Here is a 22659-nt window from a genome sequence, read left to right as displayed (position 1 = left end):
AAATCATTCATATTTTCTATCATCAAGGAGATTTCATGTTCTGGATGTGGAATTAATAAAAAGTCTAAAATAATTGAATTTCTGCTTTTGAATATATTTCATTTAAAGACTCCAATGGCTGTCCATAACTTTTAAGTCCAACTTAGAGTTAAGTTCTACTTAGGATCTTTGTGAAACACCCCCCTGGAAAGAAATAAAGGAAAATGATGTACATGTACAATGTACAATGAATGGTATTGAAAGTAGAAAAGTAGGAAATAGAAAAAGAAAACCTAAAAGATATCAGAAAATAAATATATGGGTAACTGCTACGGTAATTCTTTCATTTATGAGTTAAGAAAAACAAACACTCCAGATCATTCAATCATGATCAATACCAGGGCTCACCCTTTAAAGTTGGATCTATCTTGCTTGCTTGAAATTTCACCCTGCAATGTTTATTTGAAGTCCACATGCTCTGATTGTTCCTCTCTTTCTTTGTTTATTCTTCTCTCTCATCCTCTAGCCTGAAGACCCCAGGTATGCATCTCAAAGGAGAGTCTACGAGGACCTGGGACAGGAGATGCTTCAACATGCGTTTGAAGGGTGAGTTACTGAGATCTCCCATTTGTTTGATTTTATTTAAAGGTATAAACCAGTTTTGCAAACGCCCCCCTCTCAAAAAATGAAATAACAATCATGTGAAAGAATATGTTTTGACTATTCGTGATGATATAAAGTTTGCTGGGAAACTACCTACTAATTGATATATTTGGTAAATTATCATATCGATCCGGTCTGGATAGATATCGCGAATGCACTTCAACATTAAACATGTGGGCATATATTTCCGCCTTTTTGCAAAATTAAGTTGAAGTATTGCCATCTAAACCTCTGAAGGTAATATTTGAACAATATTGAATAGATATTTTGCACCCAAAACCCTTGAACTGCAATTTTACCATTACTGGTTTTTGTCTTTAATCACTGTATTGCATCACCCTAAAAAAAGACTGATTTTCAGCAACTCCATGTTAACAGTATAAAACAAATAGTGATCATATTGAAAACAGGATTTAACTGAAAAATAAAATTAAAACAAATGCTGGAAAGTCTTCAATAATGCAAAGTGAAAAAAATAACTTCCAAAGTCATGGAAATTGTCATTGGTGTGGGGCCGGGTGTGGCTATGGCATCTTTCCAGTTTGAACTGACAATGGGCATCGTATTTGTACGCAGCTTGTATATGCCGCGACCTAAACCAAAATGGTACTTATACTGATCATGGTAAAAAGTCAAAAATAGGTCATGGAAAGTCATTGACTTTGGTCAAAAATTTCAGAGGGAACCCTGAACTTAAAATGAAATGTCATAATCGATTATGCACATGTTCATGAATGACATAATGTGTTATCCATGCATGATGTATTTCTGTGAAATCAAGCATGCAACTTGAACCCAGAAGGGAAACATTAATTGATTTATTTTCTGGAGTACCGTAGTAAATTAATTATTTTTGTTTACCATTTGCACGTAGAAAAGATCTAAATCATTAGTTTTTTTAAGGAGATATATAATTGAAGTGTTGAAGTTCTGCACTTGCAGTCATTTTCTTTAGGGCTTTAATCTTCGTACATTTAATTTGTTAATATAAATGTCCTAACAGATTATTATATAATAAGCTTTTGAAAATAAGTGAAGTGGATAGACCCAAGTAATCTTAACACTTTATATGTACTTGCTATATTCATTAACCACACAAGCAATTTCCTACAAAATAATACGTGTGGGCACGAATTGCAAAAAAAGATTGCTTTGTGCAACACAATACCTTTGCAAAATTATTCATTTCCATTCGTGATTAGCTCCATGACAACGCCTTTAACTCTGGTATAGATTAATCTTGCTTTGGAAACAGTGAAACAATCTAAAAGACTTTAGTAATAGTATCTATCCCATGGTAAATATGATGTAGCACATTGAGATTGTATGTTTGTCATATAGAGAGTAAAACAAAGAAAAGAAAAATGGCCAATACTAGAGAGGGAAGAACAGAAGATTAGAGGCTGCATGGGAGGGAAGAATAAATAAAGAAACAGATTGACCGTCATCACTCAAAAAGGTTTCATAGAAGAAATTGGTCATTACGAAAGTGAATATAAATAATGTATACGTACTCTTTGCTCAGGGCCATTATACATCTGTATGTATAAACCTATTCTTTTTTTTTTCTTTATGTGGTATAAAGCTATTCTTCCCATGATGATTACTGACGTTTATTCTGCTTTCATCTTGGAAAGAAAGATGTTTGATAATCCTGCTCGTTATCAAAGACATTACACTTGAGAAAGGATTTTAAGCATGCATTATTTATGTGCAAGATGAAAGGGCCATTATGCCATTATGCAGGCTCCCACGTCTACTGACCTGATTTATGATGGGGAGGCGAGAGAGAGTGGGAGAGGGAGAGAGGGAGGGAGAGGAGAGAGAGAGAGGGGGGGAGAGGAAGAGAAGGGGAGAGAGTGAGAGGGAGGGAGGGAGGGAGGGAGAGAAAAAAGAGAAAGGAAGATTGGTCAATGGAGCCAGAGAGGGAATGAGGGAAGAGAGAAAGATGGGGGATGGAAGAGGGAAGGAGAGAGACTGATATGATAGGTAGAGAGATGAGACAGAAAGATTGAGAAACAAAATAGAGAAAGGATGCAAGAGAGAGAGAGAGAGAGAGAGAGAGAGAGAGAGAGAGAGAGAGAGGGAGAGAGAGAGAGAGAGAGAGAGAGAGAGAGAGAGAGAGAGAGAGAGTAAGATGGCAATTATAGAAGTTTGTGGGGGCAGGAAAATAGAGATACATGGAGATAGTCATAAGGCATTATGGATGGATGGAGCATGAAAAGCAAGTAAAACTGCAAGAAGAGTTGCTGTTAGATAGAAAGCTTTTGATGTAGAGAGAGATGGAGGGAGTGGATGAAGGAGGAAGGATGTGAGGGAGGAAGGGAGAGAAGAAGAGAGGGAGTGTGATAGATTGCAAAGAGATCACAGGACAGGGGGTGGGTATAGGAAGAGAAAGGGGAAGGGAAGGGAGAGAGGAAAGGGAACGTAAGGCAGGAGGGCAAGTGGGAGTGAGAAAGGGTGAGAGTGACAGAGGGAGAGAGAGAGAGGTAGATAGGAAAAGAGAGAGAGAGAGAGAGAAAGAGAGGAGGGAAGGATGGAGGATAACATCCGAGGAAACCCCACCGGAAGTGATGGAAGGAAGGATGGAAAGCTGTTGACAAGCATGCTGTAGTGAGGCATGAAGGTTACCAGTGAAACTGTCAATGAATCACTAAGTGGGAATGACTCAAAGCAAGTCCATAATGAAACGTACTGGGGTTAATGAACAACCAACCAATAACATATTTATCACACATGTAAATATTTTATTTTTATATTCAATTATAGGGATAAAAATGAGGAGATCATATGAGGACAAGAGGAAGAAGCCCTTGTAAATGATCAAATTTTTGGATGGTAATATAACAAATTATGATAAAATATGCTTAAAAGGAAAATGTGTAGTCTTATTCAGAGGTGTTTTTTTTTAAATCTCATCCACTGACTGTTGACCTATAAATCTGATTCAACAAAATAATTAGTATTTGTAAAACACTAAAGAAAATGAGTGCAAAATAGGGAGAGAGATTAAAGTGCAGGAGTGACTAACTGAATAACTTGTTTGGAAGATGCAACAAGGCGTTCTGACCTCGTAAACAAACACAGGTAAAGGAGTGGAAATGGTATTCTGCGATTTCTGTGTATTCTTGGAAGGCTAAGTATGTGACTCATTGTCAATGATGAGTGTTCTACTTTTCTTACACCTGTTTATTTTGCCCTCCATCCTTTGCCCCATATCCAATGATACCCATGATGCATTTCATCTCACTTGTGTGTGTGTTTGTATGTGTGCGTGTGTGTGTGTGATAGAGAGAGAGAGAGAGAGAGACAGACAGACAGAGAGAGAGACAGAGAGTAGGGGGAGGGAGTACATATCAGAAGAATCCATTATTCTGAAAAATACAGCTTAATCATTATTTGTGATAATCTTTTTGGGGAAGGGGGCAAAAGGGCGTGAAAATCATCCCGTAGGGGCATGTCCAACCACCTGTCATAGCAAACAGCCACGGAGCTGTTGACCGACTTTCAGGAATATTCAACTCTCTGGTTCTTCATGCCCTATATATATGCAGCAACTACGTGTACAATAGCAATGGAGCTCTCAAAAGGTATAGGACACATACTGGTACACATATACATGTAGCAAATGAATACTGGATTTGTGTAGAGCCTACACGTACATCTACATGTAGATCTGGCATACAACATCTAATATCAATTCTGCTTTTGATTGTAACACACATGTAATGTATTAATTACATATTGTAGTACATAATCCTTCCCAGTTTGTACGATATCTTTTCCTGATATTTCATAACCCATTGGCATTGGTAAAATATTCTCTGCATCAAAACTATTGACCACATTTGAGACTTGCTGAACTTTGGAACAGATTACCTTTAAATGTAAAAAACTGTCAAACTGTCAGACACATTTATTCAAAATTGCGTTCGATGATTAATTAACTCTGTTCACTTTGACGTGTATGTATTGTAATTTGTATGTTTATTTGCATTTTTAGTTTTGTATAAGATGTAATTGTATATCAGTCCATTTTGTTTGTATAGCGCTTTATAAGTAACATTTTTATTATTATTATTATTATTGGTATTATGGGCTATTTGTAAATGTAATTTGCCTCCCTCCAAAGAATGCTATTACCGGTATTCAAATTGCTTAATTAAAAACAATTTTGTGTATGAACCTTTTATGGTAAAACTTGAATTAGTGCTCCTAAATTGCTTAATTCTCTTGAAATTTGATGACAAACTCCCTTTAAAAGACAGTAATGAGGAGATTTGTATTCATCACACCTGCCTACCACACATGTATATGAGGTATATGATAGCGGGGAGTTGACAAGGAAAATTATCCTTCTAGACCACAACTCTCCCCCAGCTGTAATTTGATGGACCATTGGCCCAAATATTTACAATAGTGGGATGAAAAGGTTATTACTGCTAGCTGTAAACATGTTCATCTGGTTATAATGTGTGATATGAGATGTGTTCACATCGGTGTGATAGTAGATGTATTCACACTGGTGTATTCTATTCTGTAGGCACAGACTTTAATTTGATTCGTGACTACACTTCTTAAAGTTTTGAGTAGAGCCTAGCTATGTCAGTCTCTGGGTGTGTCAAATAAGATTCAACTTGTCAGGAGCAGCTAGAGTACAGTAGACCATAATACAGTCAATATAGTCTCGCATTGCAGACACTATTACGTGCATGTACTAATACTGACAAGGGTGTGAGCCTGCTAACAAGGTTATTCTTGGATATTTTTATAGTAATGTGAACACTGATTATTGCAGTGTAAGCATTGAGGTGTATGTTTTTTGTTTTGTTATTATGAAACTGTCAACTTTCTCAGGATCACTATCAACTTCAAACAGTTGTAACTCTGCAAAGACAGGGAAATAGAGTAAGAGGGGGTGGGGAAGAGGGATGGAGAGAGAAGTTGGTATTTTTGGTGGGGGGGGGGGGGGGGGATGTGAGTGAGATGAAGATATACAGGAAGAAACTGAAGGGAGGAATTAAGTGACAATAAATTAGAGATGCACATGATTAGACACACATAGAGAAACCGGGAGATAGGTATAGAAAGAGGAAAGGGGGAAATAAAAAAAGATGGAGATAGTGGTGAATTTAGAAAGAGGAAAAGAGAGATAGAGAGAGAGAGAGAGGGGGCATGCAGAGAAACAGATACATGTAGATGGATTCATGTTTAGAAGTAAATAGTGGAAAGAGAGGGAGAGAGAGAGAGGGGGCAGAGAAGAGATAAAGGGGGTGAAGGGGAGGAATCGGAGTTTACATTGAAAGAAGGAGTGGTAAAAGAGAAAATGAGAAAAAGGCACAAAGAGAGAGAGAGAGAGAGAGAGAGAGAGAGAGAGAGAGAGAGAGAGAGTCAGTGAGATGGAGATGGAGAGGCAGAGAGATGCCATCCCGCCCCTAAGAAGAGGCAGTAAGCTGCCCTTCCTCCGCCCATGCGCAGTACAATCATATGAGGATGAGTCACCCAATAAATACAGCTCTGCGTGGTCGGCCTGCGATGGCTCCGACGACAACGACGACAACATGATGTTTGATTTATTGGCTCTGCTCCTATGGCACTCTTATAGAGACATGGTACATTAGTAATGAGCTTCAAATGAAATTGCGTACAGTGTATATCTGAGCTAGTCGGACCCGCGACAGTTGCAATACAGCATCTAAGTGCAATAAGGTTAAATCAATAGAAGGAAAAACACAGGGAAAATGAGACGGGATACCACGTACATGTAGATCAATATTCCTTTTACCTATTATTTTTTGTTGTGATGCAATGTAGATGACCTTTTAATATGTGAATTTAATACGTTTTCCATCACCCTGTACCGATCGATTCTACAACCTGGAATTTTAATTGTTTGAATGATTATTCTGTAACTGTCAATGTCACATGTCACCAGTTGCCTCTGTGCCTAACTAGATCTAATGATCTACATTCTTCTTTTTTTCTGTTGCTGTCTCTATCTTATGTTTCCTCTTATTATTTTTCCCTCAATCCTTGTATTTCATCGTCCATATATTTGTGTTTCTCTGAATAACGTCTTTCCCATCTTTGTCATCATGCTTCTTGTAAATTTCATATTCTCTCCTGACATTTATAGATGACCTTTATGAGGAAAAGTCCCAGACAAATTCCAAGCTTGCACATATCTCTGGGAATACATAAAGCTAGGAAAAGCCTAGCATTTGCTTTCTCAAGGCACTTTCTGTTTTTAATATATTCGGGCAATTGACTGGCAGCTCATTATTTGATACTGACTTTAATCAAGCATCTATAAATACATCTTTTGCTCCACAAAACAGAGCATGAAAACTGCATAAAAACAGAGATCCACAACAAAAATAATGCCCCAAAAGACAGAAGAAAAAAACAAGCAAAAATCAAAACTAAATAAACACAAACTGGATGATGTTTTTTTTACTCATTTTTAAAAATACCTGATATTTTGAACGGTTTTAAAAGTCTTTTTTTTAAATTTTGTATTTATTGATTTTTTGCATTTCACTTTATCAATTCATGTTCAAAAATATTATTTCCATACCTACAAGCTTTTTCCATTTTTCTACATACATGCCTTTTTTATGCTGTAGCTCCAAGAGAGATATTTTTTGTACTTTCAGATCGATTTTAGAGTTAATGTAAACATATTAAAATGATTTTAACAACAAGTTAAATTTCTTACATCTACATTTCCTTGTTTTTAAGGCTTTCTTGTATTAAAGGTATCTGTTAAGATAATCATAAAACTATTTTTCACACATATCTTTAATGGAAGGGTGAATTGGAAGCCAGTTTTTTAAACAAAATAAAAAAGATGTGTGAAATTTGAATAGTTACAAAGGAGGACAAATCATTTACTGATCCACATTTCAAATCTATGTTGACTACCCTTCCTGTATACATTTCCTCACTCTTTCAGCAACAGAGAACATCCTATTCCCTTAGGTCTTCATCAGCTCCTACCTTTGGTAAACAGGCTGGTTTTAAATCCTTTCAGTCCTTAGCCCCACATCTCTGGAACAAACTCCCCTCATTCTTAAGAAACAGTACTTCACTAGATTTCTTCAAAAAACAACTGAAAAATTGCCTGTACAACTCCCTTTTAAATTGTTGATAGTCTAAGAGACAGCGCCTTGTATCCTTTGGAAAAGGCGCTATATAAATCCAATTATTATTATTATTATTATTATTATTATTATTTCAATATGTATCGAGTAGTCTTCAATTGATTGATCCAGAGTGTTATTTAAAGCCCCACTGCCCTACTTATAGCTACTTGCGCCCTCTATATAGCAAACAATGCCTTATGGTTGACCATTGGTCTCCCATGATCCACTTTTTCTTATGTTAATTGAGAGCTGATTTGATGAGATAACCACCTGTCAGTGACCTTGCAGGGAGGTCTAATCCCTCCTGGCCAAACTAGTGCAGAGGGGATTCAATTGACAGATATGATTGATAGTAGAGATTTATGGCACAATACAAATCATCTCCTCTAGGATTCCAATCACGTAATCCACTCACTGCAAGAAATACATGGTGACCATTTGGAATGGATTTTGTTAAAGATCTGAAATCTAATTCAGCGCTGAGTGGTCCACTGATGAAGATAACGGTGTTTTCATTACTTATTTAATTTGGGGAAATATTGGGTAGATGATTGATTTTGCTTTTCTGCATGCCTCATAGGGATGATTACTGTATGATCTGGATTTTGTTTGAGAATATATCTCCCTAAAGGAAATAGAAGAGAGGGAGGGAGGGAGAGAGATGGTAATGGATTCAAATGGAATACAGTGGAAACTTGTTATAAAGATCTCTGATATAACAGGTATCAAGGTGATTTTACTGGTCCCAGCTCTTATATTCTTTTTTTTTTTTACCCTGGTAATTGCCATGGTCTCAGGGACCTCGTTATAACAAGTTTCCACTGTAGATATGTCAAAATATAATTTTTGAGTGGTTCTGTGCATTGGGTCGTTTTCAGGATGTTTACCTTTTTATCCATCTTGTGGATATTGCTTTTGGTTCCTAATCTTTTCTCTTCCCTTTCCTTTTTTGTTCTTCATTCATCTCTTCCATTTTCTATGATATTAGCTCTTCATTATTTAGATTCTTTTCTTTCTTTCAATTTCCTTATGTTATATGCCTCATTTTATTCTCTTTGTTTTATATCTGTGTTTTCCTCCTCATTATCTATTTTTCTTTCTCATTCCTATTAAAATATATATATTTACTTACGTGCCACACTTTCAAAGCTGAAAAGTAAGAATTTCTAAAGGCAAAGTTATGAATATAGAGAACTTAGTATGTGCTTTACACAGATGGTTTTGGGAAAATAAAGGAAACCAATGTTAATAACATTAGTTTGAATGCTAAAAATAGGAATCATTCCTCCAAATTAGGAATGGTTGGCTGTTAAAGTAGTCACCTAAAGAATCAAAAGTGCTTTGAATTGATATCATTGCAAAAGGGAAGCCTTACTGATCAAATATAACAACTTCCCTCTTCAAAATATATTTAGGGCCCGCAGTAATCATCTCTCAAAAAGGTTAATTTTGAAATCGAGATTTTCTGCCTTCAGCGGTCCTCCGTAGAGCGTCAAGATTTGTGACGTCACATGCGAGACACAGCTAGCCACAAAATAGTATTTTAAGCCTTCCCATGATATCTATATGATTTTTCAGCAAATTATTCGTGTTTTTCAAGAGAAAATCTTTCCATCCATATATAATTTGTCCATAATTATCAGTTGTCAACTTGTCATGAATTTTCTTCAGGTAAATACTTTAAGCATCTTTTGCGCCTAATTCGTCATTTTGATCAGTTAAATTAAAAAAAAAAATTCAAGTCAAAAAAATTATGCTCTTTATTTTCTGTATCTCTTCTACCCAGGTACAACGTGTGTATATTTGCGTATGGGCAGACAGGAGGAGGCAAGTCCTATACCATGATGGGAAAACAAGAACCAAGCCAACAGGGTATTATACCACAGGTAAGAATTTGTATCCTTTCTCTTTTTTCTTCCACTTTTGACTTGCAGCTGCTGATACCAATACTGCTTCTGTCATTGCTACTACTACACTGCAAATTTGTTGTGTAATGACTTTACACATTTTTGGGTGGTTCACTCCTTACACAGGGGTTGTGTTAAGTTGTAAAAAATAAAAAATAAACAACACATTCCTGCAAATTTGTTGTGTAAAGTTGTGTATTTTTTTTTACATAACTTAAGACAACCCCTGTGTAAGGAGGGATTCACCCAATGTTGTGTATAAAGTCGTTTCACAACAATTATGCACTGAGCTACTGCTACTGCTACTGCTACCACTACTTTTATTCTACAACTACTACTGATACTACTTCTACTACAACTACTACTAATACTACTACTGATACTTAGACTTCTATTTTTGGCTAACTCTAGGACCAGAAATCTTCATTTACATTAAACCGTGCATTTGCTTTTACTTGATTTTTAATTGATTCTTGTACTTCAGTATTGTACTTGATTCATATGTTGAATTCATTTTTATTTGAATTGATTTATACTTGAGTTTTACTTGATTTATATTTGATTTCCTTAATTTGTACTTGATTTTTACTTCTATTTTGCAGCTCTGCCAGGAGCTCTTCGACCGCATCAACTGTAACTCGGACCCCAACTTGAAGTTCTCGGTAGAGGTCAGTTACATGGAGATCTACTGTGAGAGGGTTCGTGACCTCCTCAACCCCAAGAACCAGAAGAACCTGAGGGTGAGGGAACACCCCCTTCTAGGACCCTACGTGGAGGACCTTTCCAAACTAGCCGTCACTTCCTTTAGCGATATATCAGACCTGATGGACGAGGGAAATAAAGCAAGGTGAGAGGAGAAATAGAGAATGAGGAATGATTTGTTGCTTACTTGAGACTTTCTGCTGTCCTATAGTATGAGGATGTATAGAAAGCTAAATGTGACATGTTTGCTCAAAACAAGCAATAAGTTGACAAATTGCATGTTCATATACAGGAGGTGCACTACAAATATGGACATTGCGACTTCCGTTCATGAGTAAACTCAAAACCTTTGTAAAATACATAGAAGTTAAACGTGAGGTAAAATTATTGTATCGTTTCAGGCCGTGATGTGTATTATTTTTCCCCTTAGATTTGAATACATTTGAAGATACAAAATACAATAGTGTTTTTTTCTTCTTATCAGATCAGGGTAAAGTTGAGAGGTCAAGCCAGTCAGGTTGTATTATTTTATATTTTAGGATGTGTGTAATGCAATCTTATTTTGTTTTGTCATAAAATTTGCAGAACTGTAGCTTCCACCAACATGAACGAGACAAGCAGTAGATCACACGCCGTCTTCACCATCGTCTTCACCCAGAAGCGACACGACGTCGAGACCAACATGTGCACAGAGAAGGTCAGCAAGGTCAGTCTGGTTGACCTGGCAGGCAGCGAAAGGGCAGACTCCACAGGGGCAAAGGGTGTCAGGTTAAAGGTAAGAGGTCAAATTATTAACTTTGTGTGTTGATTGAAGTTTTGAGGAAATCTTTAAAATTTATTTTAAAAAAAAGAAGTACAACAACTGTATGTGAAGGAGTCAAAGGTGAGGGGCCAATTGTGCATGTTGCGGCATGGTATTTGCATATGAACAGAATTTAAAGGAGTGATTGTTGGTGAAAAATGATTTGTAAAAATGTTTTGATTGGATAACGAGAAGAAGCACACTTGGGCTAAGGCTGTCAGTTGAAAGGTTAAAGGTCAAAGGTCATAACATTCATGTACTGTAGGCAAGGGAAAGTGAAAGATAGTTGGTGTGGAGCCAAAATGATAGGCAAAGGTAGAGGGGGCGAACGAAGCCTGTGAGGTAGAGAGAGAGAGAGAGAGAGAAAGAATAGCGAGTGAGAGCCTGCTGAGGGAAAGGGGGGGGGGGGATGATGCAAGAAGGATATCGAGAGAAAAAGAAGAATTTTTATAGGCAATACATTTATAACGGGTTTATGACGTACACATGCATGTGTGTGATGTATTAATGCATTTTATTGCTTTTAAAGTGGGACATGAATAAAAAGGAGTTAACAGAAGGCAAGGAAATGTGAAAGTAAAAGACTCATGTAGGTGGAGGGATGGAATGAAGCAGGTAAGTTTGAAAGAGAGAGCGAACTGAGGGGATAGGGGACAATGCAAGAAAGATAGCGAGAGAATAGGATGATTAGGTGAAACATTTATAATAGGCGTATGACGTACATATGCACATGAGTGATGTATTGATACATTTTATTGCTTATAAAGCTTCCATTGCAATTCATCCTTTGAATATAAACTGAGTGACACCAATAAAATGAGTTCACCACATTGTGTGAATTAATGGGATGAAATATATCTCTTGAGTATTAAAGAGAAGCTTCGAACAAAAGACTTGTAACTCTACATGTTCATAAAGTACACAGAGTCTTTGTGAACCGGCTTCACAATATTGACCCTAGTGTAGCAGCTAGTGCGTAATCAAGGCTTTTTAGTCTGCAGCCACAACATTTCAGACCCTTTTATACACATCAGACCCTTTTATACACATCAGACAAGGTTTGTCCCTACAAACCAAATAATGTGTCCCATACCTTTACTTTGGTGGAGGGTTTAAGAGACAGGTAGGGCAAGGTAAACACAGACGATGCAAGGAGCTCCGATGTGTATTATGCATGGACACACTTATTCCCTCGCAGACATGGGCACACACGTCAGCCCCTGTTGGCATTGATAAGGGTAAAGGTCCGCAGTGTGTGGGTGCAGGTTTGTGTGTGTGTGTGTGTGTGTGAGAGAGAGTGTGTGTGGGAGAGAGAGAGAGAGAGAGAGAGGTGGTGGACTGTGTGTTTAAAGACAAGACAACGGCCTGTCGTATGGAGAATGGAATTAGCCTGTTTTCTTTGGCCATATGTTGGTAGGAAATCCTGTTTAAGATAATGCTTTTTAGGGTTTCTACCCAAGTATTTTCATTCTCTCTAGTTAATAAATTATTTGTAAAAAAAATAATATCAGGATATTCTGTTCCTAAAATTGATAATAAAGGTTGTGTCAGACATTTGCCAACTCAATTTATCATTTTCTGATGATAAATTGAATATGCTCAAGCTCTCTAAATGTATTTAATATAATATTGTTTACACATTTTGTAGCTAATTTAAGAAGAGGAAATAATGGAAAAAGCATAATAAACATATTTTGTCTTTTAGAAAGTGTCATTAGAATGTGGGATAACTTAGTTTAAAAGCAGCTTTTAAAGATAATGGCAGAGAGAGAGAGAGAGTTATTAAGAAAGAAAGTGGAATTTTTAAACTACAGATAGTTCATTTGTATGATTTCTAATCCATTTCATACATTAGCTGGACATCCAATACATTTTGAGCTGAGGGAAAAAGAATCATTGTATTTCAAAATCAAAGTTGCATAATCCTGATCAATTATATAGAATACATTGGGAGAGGTTTGGCATAATTATTTTATTTTTATTTTTAGCCCAACCACCTGTACCTTCCAACTAGGTATTTCATCAAATTAAAAAAAAAAATGTATCCACACATCTCATCTATATAACAAGTTGACCTAGTGGAGTCCTTGCAGGCAAGGAGGAAATCAATGATTCACAATTAAATCGGCTTGCTAATAGAAATATAATGTTTGTGAGCACCAGGGGGGTTCAAGGAGAAATCAATTCTCATTCCACCAAGGAAAATGCAAGATTGAAACAGTTGAAATTAGGTCATGTACTGTGATTGCATGATCATGATTACAGCGTTGCAAAACGCATTGTGAATTTGTCATAGAATTGAGGTATTTGTAAATATAAACAACTGTTAAAAGGTCTCTGGTGACCAAAGATATAGCAAGGCATTTAATGCACACTCTCATTTTTCTCTTATGTTTGAGGAAATTCAATGTGGAGACAGTAAAAGGGAGCCCTTAGCTGTGATCCCTTTAAGAAAATGTTGAGAAAAATCTTTTATCATGATTGTGGCCATTTAAAAATTGAAACAACAGAAATAAAGTCTGTGATAGTTTTCATTTAATACAGTTATAACAGTATTTTAGGAAAAAAAGCACTTCATAGATAACTGTAATGATTGCAAAATTAAAAGAGTTTTCACAGAGAGAGAGAGAGAGAGAGAAAGAATAAGATAAAGAGCCTGAAGAAAACAAAAAAAAACTAAATTAAATTTGTAATTTTACAGAAGAGAAATGCATTTCATGAAAAGAATATTTAGAGAGAGAGAGAGAGACAGAGAGACAGACAGAGAGACAGAATAAACAAAAGAGCCAGCAGAAGAATAACAAAAAACATTAAATTCATTTTGTAATCCTACAGATCAGAAATGTATTTCAGGAAAAGAATACTAGAGAGAGAGAGAGAGAGAGAGAGAGAGAGAGAGCAATAGTGAATAAACAAAAGAGCTAGCATAAAAATGGAAAAACATTAAATTAAATTTGTAATTCTGCTGCTGCTGCTGAGAAATGTTTTTTTTTCTTCATATCAGGAATTGCTTCCAAAAACAGACTGGGGTCAAATATTATTAAAAAGAATCTGTGCGAGCCACGCAGGTGACAGGAACAGATCGACATATGGATATGGAGATAGACCAAGAGAGAGAGAGAGAGAGAGAGAAAGAAATGAAGAGATCACAGAATTTCATCATACTAAATCACGTCATGTGGAAGGATGAGGTTGCCATGCCTACGGGATTGCATCACTGGATGTAGAGGCTTATAACGAGTGCCTTACCTGGCCCCCATGGTTCCCTCTCTGTCGGCTCAATCTCATGGATTTATTTCCTGCCGCCTTGCTAAAGGGGCTTGGGGATGCAACAAGTAAACACCCTGTCACGATGTATTTCTCTCCTGAAACCTTAAGAATATATCATATGGTTCTTCTTCTTAATTGTGTTGGGGCTAGTTGGTGTGTGATACAGCTGTGTCTGGTTACACAAATGCCGATGCATAATGTAAAAATATTCAGAGATCAAGTAAAGGTACAGTTACAGTAACAAGCTTTTTGTTGTAATGATTGCACATTTTTTTGCATCTAATGTACATGTATTTTAGTTTTTATCCTGGTTTCAGAATATTTTGGGCCTGTCAGTCTGTCTCTCTGTTCTTTTTGGGGGGGTTTATTTTCGGTATTACTTGTCAGTCCTCTTTTCATTTTCTTGTCCCTCACCAAAATTGTCATTCCTTTTTTTTGTTTAAGTCTCTGTCTTTTGCCTTCTGTATCTCTCTTGTCTCACTTTCTCTCTCCTTTTCTCTCTCTCTCTCTCTCTCTCTCTCTCTCTCTCTTCCTTTTCTCCATCTCTTTCTCCTATCTCTTCTCATCTTCCTCAACCTTCATTATTCAGTGTGAAACTTCTCATTACCATGGTCTCTAGGTCACCAGATAGCTGTAAAAAAACCAAAAAAATATTCACATCATTATATTTTCTCTCCAAGGATTTTTAGTGTCATCTGTCTCTATTTCATGGGATAATATCGTCGGTTTTTACCTCTCCACCTCTAAAATATTCACAAGCCTAACCACTGACATTCAGCTGTTTGCTGAAGGTTGTCCATTGGTTTTCCCTCCTTGACACTCTGTAGTTCCAATAACTGATGGATATGTTCACACTGGACAAATGAATGTGAATATTAAACATTGCAAACATTGTTTTTTTAAATAAAACATTTGAGAGAGAGAGAGAGAGAAAGAGATCAAGATAGAGAGAGAGTAAGAAATAGAGAGATACACGGAGAGAAACAGACAGACAGACATACAGACAGAGAGACAGAAACAGAGAGAGACAGAAATATATATATATATATATATAGAGAGAGAGAGAGAGAGAGAGAGAGAGTGAGAGAGAGAGATAGAGAGAGGGAGAGATGATAATGATGATAACATCTTTGCAAGAAATTGGGAATTATCTTTACTTGGCCCATTATGATGGTGGTCAAATCTAAATGCATTACAAATGTGATCATACATGTATAAACTTTATTCCTATACTACAGATGATATTTCAAATTACTACTGTACTTTCTCAAAATTGATTGTGTATTGATCATTATAATGACAGACATTATCTGTATTCATATTAGATGTCCATGCTTGAGCGTGATTTAGCTTTTAAAGAGATTTTGAGGTACTCTTGTATGGAAATGGAGGGGGGGGGGCAATGTTGATATGATCTTCAAAACCAGGAAACCATAGAGATAGTACTGCATGCATCGCTTCCGTTGTATAATATACAATCGCTGAAACTGCTTGTAGAGATTTTTCACTTTCATTACAGTCATGGAAGGACATTCAGTTGTATGAGCATAGCCAGAGTAATGGCCTTTTTATTAGGGGGGGGGGGGGGAGTATTGTGGTACGATCATGCTCCTGTGCAAATTATCTCTTCTTTTATTTGGGTTAGCCTTTCATTTTCCAATCATTATTTTCTTCATACCTTTGCCAGGTAGTCTCTTTCTCTATTTATCAGTCTCCTGTTTTTCTCTCCTTCTCTTTCTCCCCCTCTCTCTCTCTCTTTCTCCCTCTCTTTCTCCCTATCCCTCTCTTTCTCCCTCTATTCCCCCACTCCCTCTTGCCTTTCTTTCCCCCTCTCTCTCTCCCTCTCCTCTCTCTCTCTCTCTCTCCTCTCTCTCTCCCTCTCCTCTCTCTCTCCCTCTCCTCTCTCTCTCCTCTCTCCTCTCTCTCTCTCCTCTCTCTCTCCCTCTCTCTCTCCCTCTCTCTCTCGCTATCTTTTTCCCTTGCTCTTTGAATTTCAATGTTGTTTTTCTGCCTGTCTGTCTCCCTCCTTCCATCCTTCCTCCTTCCCTTCTGCTTCTCTTTCTACCTCTATTTCAGTGTGAAAAAATAGGGGGTGTTGGTACATGTGCATGGAGTTCTAGAACAAAGAATTTCCTTTTAGTATTGTCCCTCATCAGTCAGGTGACCCATTCACACCTTGATCATGTGATGGACCATGTGACTCATCAGGTGGTCACATAGTTCATGGGCTCCATACTTCAAACTATCTGGCTGTTTTGCAACGGCATAGCCAGGACTCTTTCAGCGGGGGGCACTAGGGGGTCACCAATTTTAATTTTTTGTTGTGGTGAAGAGCATTAAACCATATGCTTACATCTAGTAGTCTTGAGGAAGCGTAGAGGCTTGGCAAAAATGTGTATTGTAACGTATTAAAACGTTACATTTTGATGCATTTTTTATGCAGTGTCACTGTTCATTATATGTTTTCATTTTTTATTGTGGGTGGGAACCAGAAATTGATGTGGTGGCATGTGCCCCCCCCCCTTTCTACGCCAGTGCTTTTTTGTCCATTCATATGCAATGGGTATGGTATTATCTTGTGGGGGGTAAAGGTCAACACGTGAGAATGACTATGTATCTGCTGAGAGCCAGAAGGGCATTAACTCCTACCAACCAACATAGAGTTAACGTCCTTCTGACTCATATCAAAACTTAACATGGGATATTGTTATAGAGCTGAAATGCTTCCTGCTATATAGCCTTCATGGAAAAGGAAATTGTCCAAATGCAGGAAGTTACATCTGGATGACTCATACTCAAAAAAGTATTGTATAACTTTCACAGCAATATTTTTGTTGGAAGCCTATATGTATATTCAGTTGACTGGAAAATATTGTGAAAGAAAGCACATTTTGATGTATTTATGGAAGGAAATTAAGATTAAAACTTTATAAATCAGGAGTTGTGAATAAACACAGCAAATTGTCTGCTGAAAATTGTGAAACATGTATGGTACCTCAAAAGACATCTTATCCTATAAAACAGATTCATGTACAAACTGATAAAAATGGGTCACATTTGGTGGGTTGAATGAGTTGAAACACTGTGTGTATGCAGACCTGATACTCCCTGATGTGCTAACGTCCATTTCATATCGCGCTAGAGAGACGAGGGAGAAGAAGGAGATGCCACTTTCATCTTCCGCGTCAAATAAAGCTCCTTAGCTCGCCATTACTGCTGTCATTGTAGTCCCATACATATAAATCAATGCAGTGACCTTTGGAGAAATGACATGAAGATTTGATAAGATAAGATAAGATAAGATAAGATAAGATTTTATTCGTCTTTCTTTCAAATGACATACAGAGCATAACATTGGATCATAACACATTTACAAAGCAAAATAACAAATTATGATAATGATAAAAAAACATAGCTAACTAAAAGAAAGACGAGGAGACCCTGGTAAAAGCAGAGCTTGTAATTATTAGGGTCCCCTCTGATAATTTAATAGATGTGATAAAAGCTGACATTCAGTAAGTCTTCAATATTTTCTTTCTTCTTTTCTTCCGTGAAGGCACATCCAAAAGATTGGTCAGATGTCTTCATGCTTTTAGTATTTGGGTTGACGTCCTTACAAGATTTCCTGATTTTGAACTCTTTGCATAATATACTATTTTTGGGCATCTTGTGCCGCATAATTGCTGACACGTGCACCAGGCCGGAAAGGAAGAAATCATTGGCTGTCTTTTACTTGTACCATTAACTAAAATAGTTAACCTCATACTGGAAACGATTGTCCTCTATATTTAGCCTATGAAATGTCAGGTATCCACATTTAGGAGATTATGAATGACATGTTTTTTTTCTCTCTACAAAACCTCATTAACCACTTGTAAAAGTAGCTGTACTTCTGGGGAATTCTGAAAATGAGAAATTGACATTCAACTGAAAACATGTGACGTTCAACTGAAACATGTGATGTTTGAGAATTTGAAAGGAAAAGAGACTTTAAAAGAGAGAGAGAGAGAGAGAGAGAGAGAGAGAGAGAGAGAAGAGAGAGAGAGAGAGAGAGACGGACAGAGAGAGACAGAGACAGAGAGAGATAGGGGGACAGACAGACAGACAAAGAGAAGAATGTGAGAGGGAGAATATTAAAAAAAGACAGACTGAGAAAAAAAAAGAGAAAGAGATAAATAGAGAGAGGAAGGAAGGGAGAGAGAAAAAAAAGGTGGCGGGAGGGGGTGGGGGGAAGCAGGTGAAGGGGACGGGGCTTAGAACAAGGAATGACCGGTATATTTGGAGAGAGACTAAGAACCTTAGCATTGGTATCAGCAAGATCTTGAAGGAGTAAGGTGGTTCAATGAAATGTATCTTATCCAATATGAGTCTCTCATCTGCATATTTCATATTTTCATATTAATGTATCTTTTTGGTTTCCCTATCTATCTATCTATCAGGCTATAGTTCATCCAGACGTTGGACAAAGCCCTCCTCATAAGTCATAACATTTCCATTCTCTTCTGTCTCTAGCTGTCCTAGTCCAAGCGGTTTCCCTCTCAATTGTCAATGTTCATAGAAACATTTTTTCTTCAATAAATCTTTGAAAAAATAAATGGATGTCGTACGGGATCCACTTTGCGGAATTACCCAATTTAGAAATAAGATGAACTGCTATTATGATTTTTCTATTGGAGTTCCATAAAGGACAAAGAAGTCTGATAATAAAAAGGTGTTTATGAAACATTTATGTTAAAAGAGTAATCGGAAGAGCAGTAAAAGACAGCTTATCAGGGGAGATTTGTGAAGATGTTTGTCTTGAAATATTCAACTCATACATAGCTGTACATGTTTGAACCAAATTTCTTATGTACTTCATGTATTAATGGGTTAAGAAATGCTGAAAGGTCTTGTTTTCCTTGATGTTTGCATCAAGACAATTAACAACTTGAAGGCAGTATGCTTGAAAATCTTTTCTCACAGGATTTATCTGTACTAATATGTTTTAATACTGGGTGACATTAGACATATATACTAGTAGTGAAATTATCTAGGCAATTGAATGGTAAAATGTAGATTATAATCAATTTTCATTTCATTTCATTGTTTTACAGGAAGGAGCAAATATCAACAAATCATTAACCACCTTGGGAAAAGTTATTTCAGCATTAGCAGAACTTGTAAGTATATCTTTGATTTACTTCATATAGTCGTGAATATAGCAAAGATAGTGCAGAAAACAAATCAAGTGCAATGTCAATATTATGTTGTTCATCCCATAGAAATTGTGTTAGGAAAAATAGGTAATTATGATGTTTGTACCTTTTAAAGCCCCACTGTACTACTTGTAGCTACTTGCTCCCTCTATATAGAAAACAATGCCGTGACTGTTTGTCCCCCATGATCCTCTTTTTCTTATGTTAGTTGAGAGCTGAGTTGATGAGATAGCCACCTGTCAGTCAGACCACGCTGTTTTGTCTTATCCCCCTGGCCAAACTAGTACAGACGGCCTTTAATATTTGTTGGATAGGGTTGTTCAAATTGCCTGATATTTCAGAAGTCTTTTTGACCCTAACATATATTATTCTGACTGATTCTGTTTGAAGTTTGTTGGATGAAATATGAGAAATAATTGAGTTGATAAGGTAAAATCCTTGTCTTTCTCATTATGATGTGAATCCATAGATATGTTGAAAATTAAATATTGTTTTAATTAGAACTAGCTGCAAAGATTTATATATTTGAAGTATTATTTTTATCATATGCACATCATAATATTAATAATACAAAAAAGCACATACAAAGCCCTTAAATTATCAGTATATAAATAATATACTTAATTTGATGAGATTAAAATGTAAAATTATTTAAAATGTAATAATTTCTCATCCATGCAAATGTTTGTAGCTCTGAATTTTACTTGTGTTGAATGTTTTTCAGTTTTTATTACATTGTTCATGTGTGTTCATGTGTGTGTGTGTGTGTGTATTTGTGTTTATTTGTGTGTTTGTTTGTTTTGCTTTCTTCAGTCTTCACAGTCAGGGAAACCAAGAAATATTAAGAATGTAAGATCAAAAACACATTCTCTGCATTTTGCATCTTATCAAAATCTATATTCTGTAAAAAGCATGACATTAAATACATTCTTGAAAATAATTGCACATCATTCTAACATGAATATCCATGTACTACTCAAGCTCTACTCAAGCTAGTGTAGCTTTCATAATCATGATATATCTTCTTTTAATGCATGAGGTACAGCATATTAAGAGAAAATCTTCACAGTTGACATGTTAAACTACTTAAAAATAAAACCCACCATTGCATAATAAATTCATGTTATGTGTAGATGAAGGGTAGGTTGATGTAAGAGTACATTTCTGCACATAACAATGTCTCATAAGCTTACTTACTTCTGGGTTTTGTTAGATGCAAATAAGTGAAATGTATTACTCTGACATCCTTTATTTTGCCATGGCAACTTCTTTAGAATTGGTTTAACACATCATACATGTATGTGAACAAGGTATTAAAGAGAAAAGGGGAAAGAAAGAAGATTAGACCATCTTGAATATTTTTTCTTTTTCTTTTATATCAAACTCTCGTCCTTTGTATCCATTTTCATGAAATATTCTTCTCAAAAGCATGGTAAAACACATATTTCATGGCACCTCTGCACAATCTATAATTATGTACATTTCACATTTCTCTGTAACACTATAGGCTATTACATTTTTATCAATCAAGTATAAATTATATATATCAGCTTGTTTCTACATGAATCTTTTGAAAGGTTGTGAAGTCTAGCATGCAAACGACAAAATGGGGGGAAAACAACAAAGATTTTAGTTGATTTTTTTCTTCAATTTTTACATGAAATTAGAGATGGAAACATTTTGCTTTGGAAAAATTTAAGGAAATGTTACAAATGATAAGAAGTTCAGAGTATTTAAATGTCAGTATCATGTAATATACAATTTTAAAATGGCTTATGTGGTCACTAGAGTCAATTATCTCATTATCTTAATTTCCATCCTCGCCCCCCCCCCCCCCCCCCCCAAAAAAAAAAAAAAAAGAAAGAAAAAAAAGAAGAAGATGTTTTACATACTTCTATTTCCGTAATAATCTTAATAATCTTTCATTGCATGTTCTTCATATCATTATACATGTATCATTTGTGAAAAGGGACATTTGGATTCAATAGAGTATATCAAACATTCTTGACCTATTTGCAGAATCTAGAATTCCTCTATTTAGGTATTGACAAATTTCGTATTTATCACCGTGATATTCACATTTTATTTTCTGTGCTTTTACACTTTCACCTATATAGCAACTGCTTGAAAGGTCAATTGTCTCAATCTCTCACCAAATAAACCACTTTCTCTTCAGAAATATCTTCTTGTATTCATTTCTATTTTGTCTATTTTTTACTTCTCATAAGAAACCTTCTTATTCATCACATATGACCTCATCTCTTTCCAGTACATGTTGTGAGAACCTCTGAAACAAGCATAATCAATTTTGTCTTCTTGGAAATTCTGCATGTGCAATTACCATCACAATTGTAAAAAAACAAACTTACTTCCCACTCAAATAATGATGGTCTTAGGAGAAAATGAGAGGGATTTATGCTCTATATGAGTAGTAATAATTATTATATATGACATACTACAGCTTGCATTCATACATAATGGATGATAGCCACATGCAGAGAAGATGCCTCGTTCTGATTAAATTATAATTAAAGGATGATGTGGGGGAATGGACCTTTTAAAGTATGCCTAGAGCAAAGAGGGCATTGCTAATAGGATAAAAGATATGCCAAAACCCCTCTTGGACCCTAGGCCATCTTTTTTCTTTTTTTCGCAACAATTTTCTTGATATTTGTAAAGTTTGTAGTCTAATGCACACTTTCTTTCATTCTTGATTCGTGTTTTTGAATTATTTTCATATTCATGGAACAATTGGGTACTATTGTCTTTTGTCATCGCATGCCCTTGTTCATAGTAATTATCCGGGACCCGTTTCACAAAACCTTTTTTTCAATGACAAATCTGCTGATAACCAATCAGAAGCAAGGATTTTCACTAGCTTAAAACAAAACGGTCATTTTTCACCGATGACAAGTTTTGTGAAATGTGGCCCTATCGAGTACCAGAAGGGCGTTTAACTCTAGGAGCTAAAGTCCTTCTGGATCTGAGCAGACCAT

General features: G+C 36.2%; 1 protein-coding gene across 13 annotated transcripts in view; it reads left to right on the top strand.

The window, feature by feature from the left end:
• LOC576875 (kinesin-like protein KIF1A) overlaps positions 1-22659 on the top strand; it is a 136856-nt gene that overhangs the window by 46822 nt on the left and 67375 nt on the right. For 11 of the 13 annotated variants that reach the window (XM_030986715.1, XM_030986722.1, XM_030986716.1 and 8 more), the window contains exons 4-9: positions 506-585; positions 9574-9673; positions 10297-10541; positions 10982-11171; positions 19562-19627; positions 20477-20512. In XM_030986715.1, the coding sequence (XP_030842575.1) occupies positions 506-585; positions 9574-9673; positions 10297-10541; positions 10982-11171; positions 19562-19627; positions 20477-20512 (717 nt within the window). The remainder of the gene's footprint in view (positions 1-505; positions 586-9573; positions 9674-10296; positions 10542-10981; positions 11172-19561; positions 19628-20476; positions 20513-22659) is intronic. The other 2 variants (XM_030986719.1, XM_030986718.1) reach the window with 1 other exon arrangement.

This window comes from Strongylocentrotus purpuratus, unplaced genomic scaffold (assembly GCF_000002235.5).
Source record: "Strongylocentrotus purpuratus isolate Spur 01 unplaced genomic scaffold, Spur_5.0 spur5_scaffold_16, whole genome shotgun sequence".
NCBI lineage: Eukaryota > Metazoa > Echinodermata > Echinoidea > Camarodonta > Strongylocentrotidae > Strongylocentrotus > Strongylocentrotus purpuratus.
This window is presented reverse-complemented; position numbering and strand designations above follow the sequence as displayed.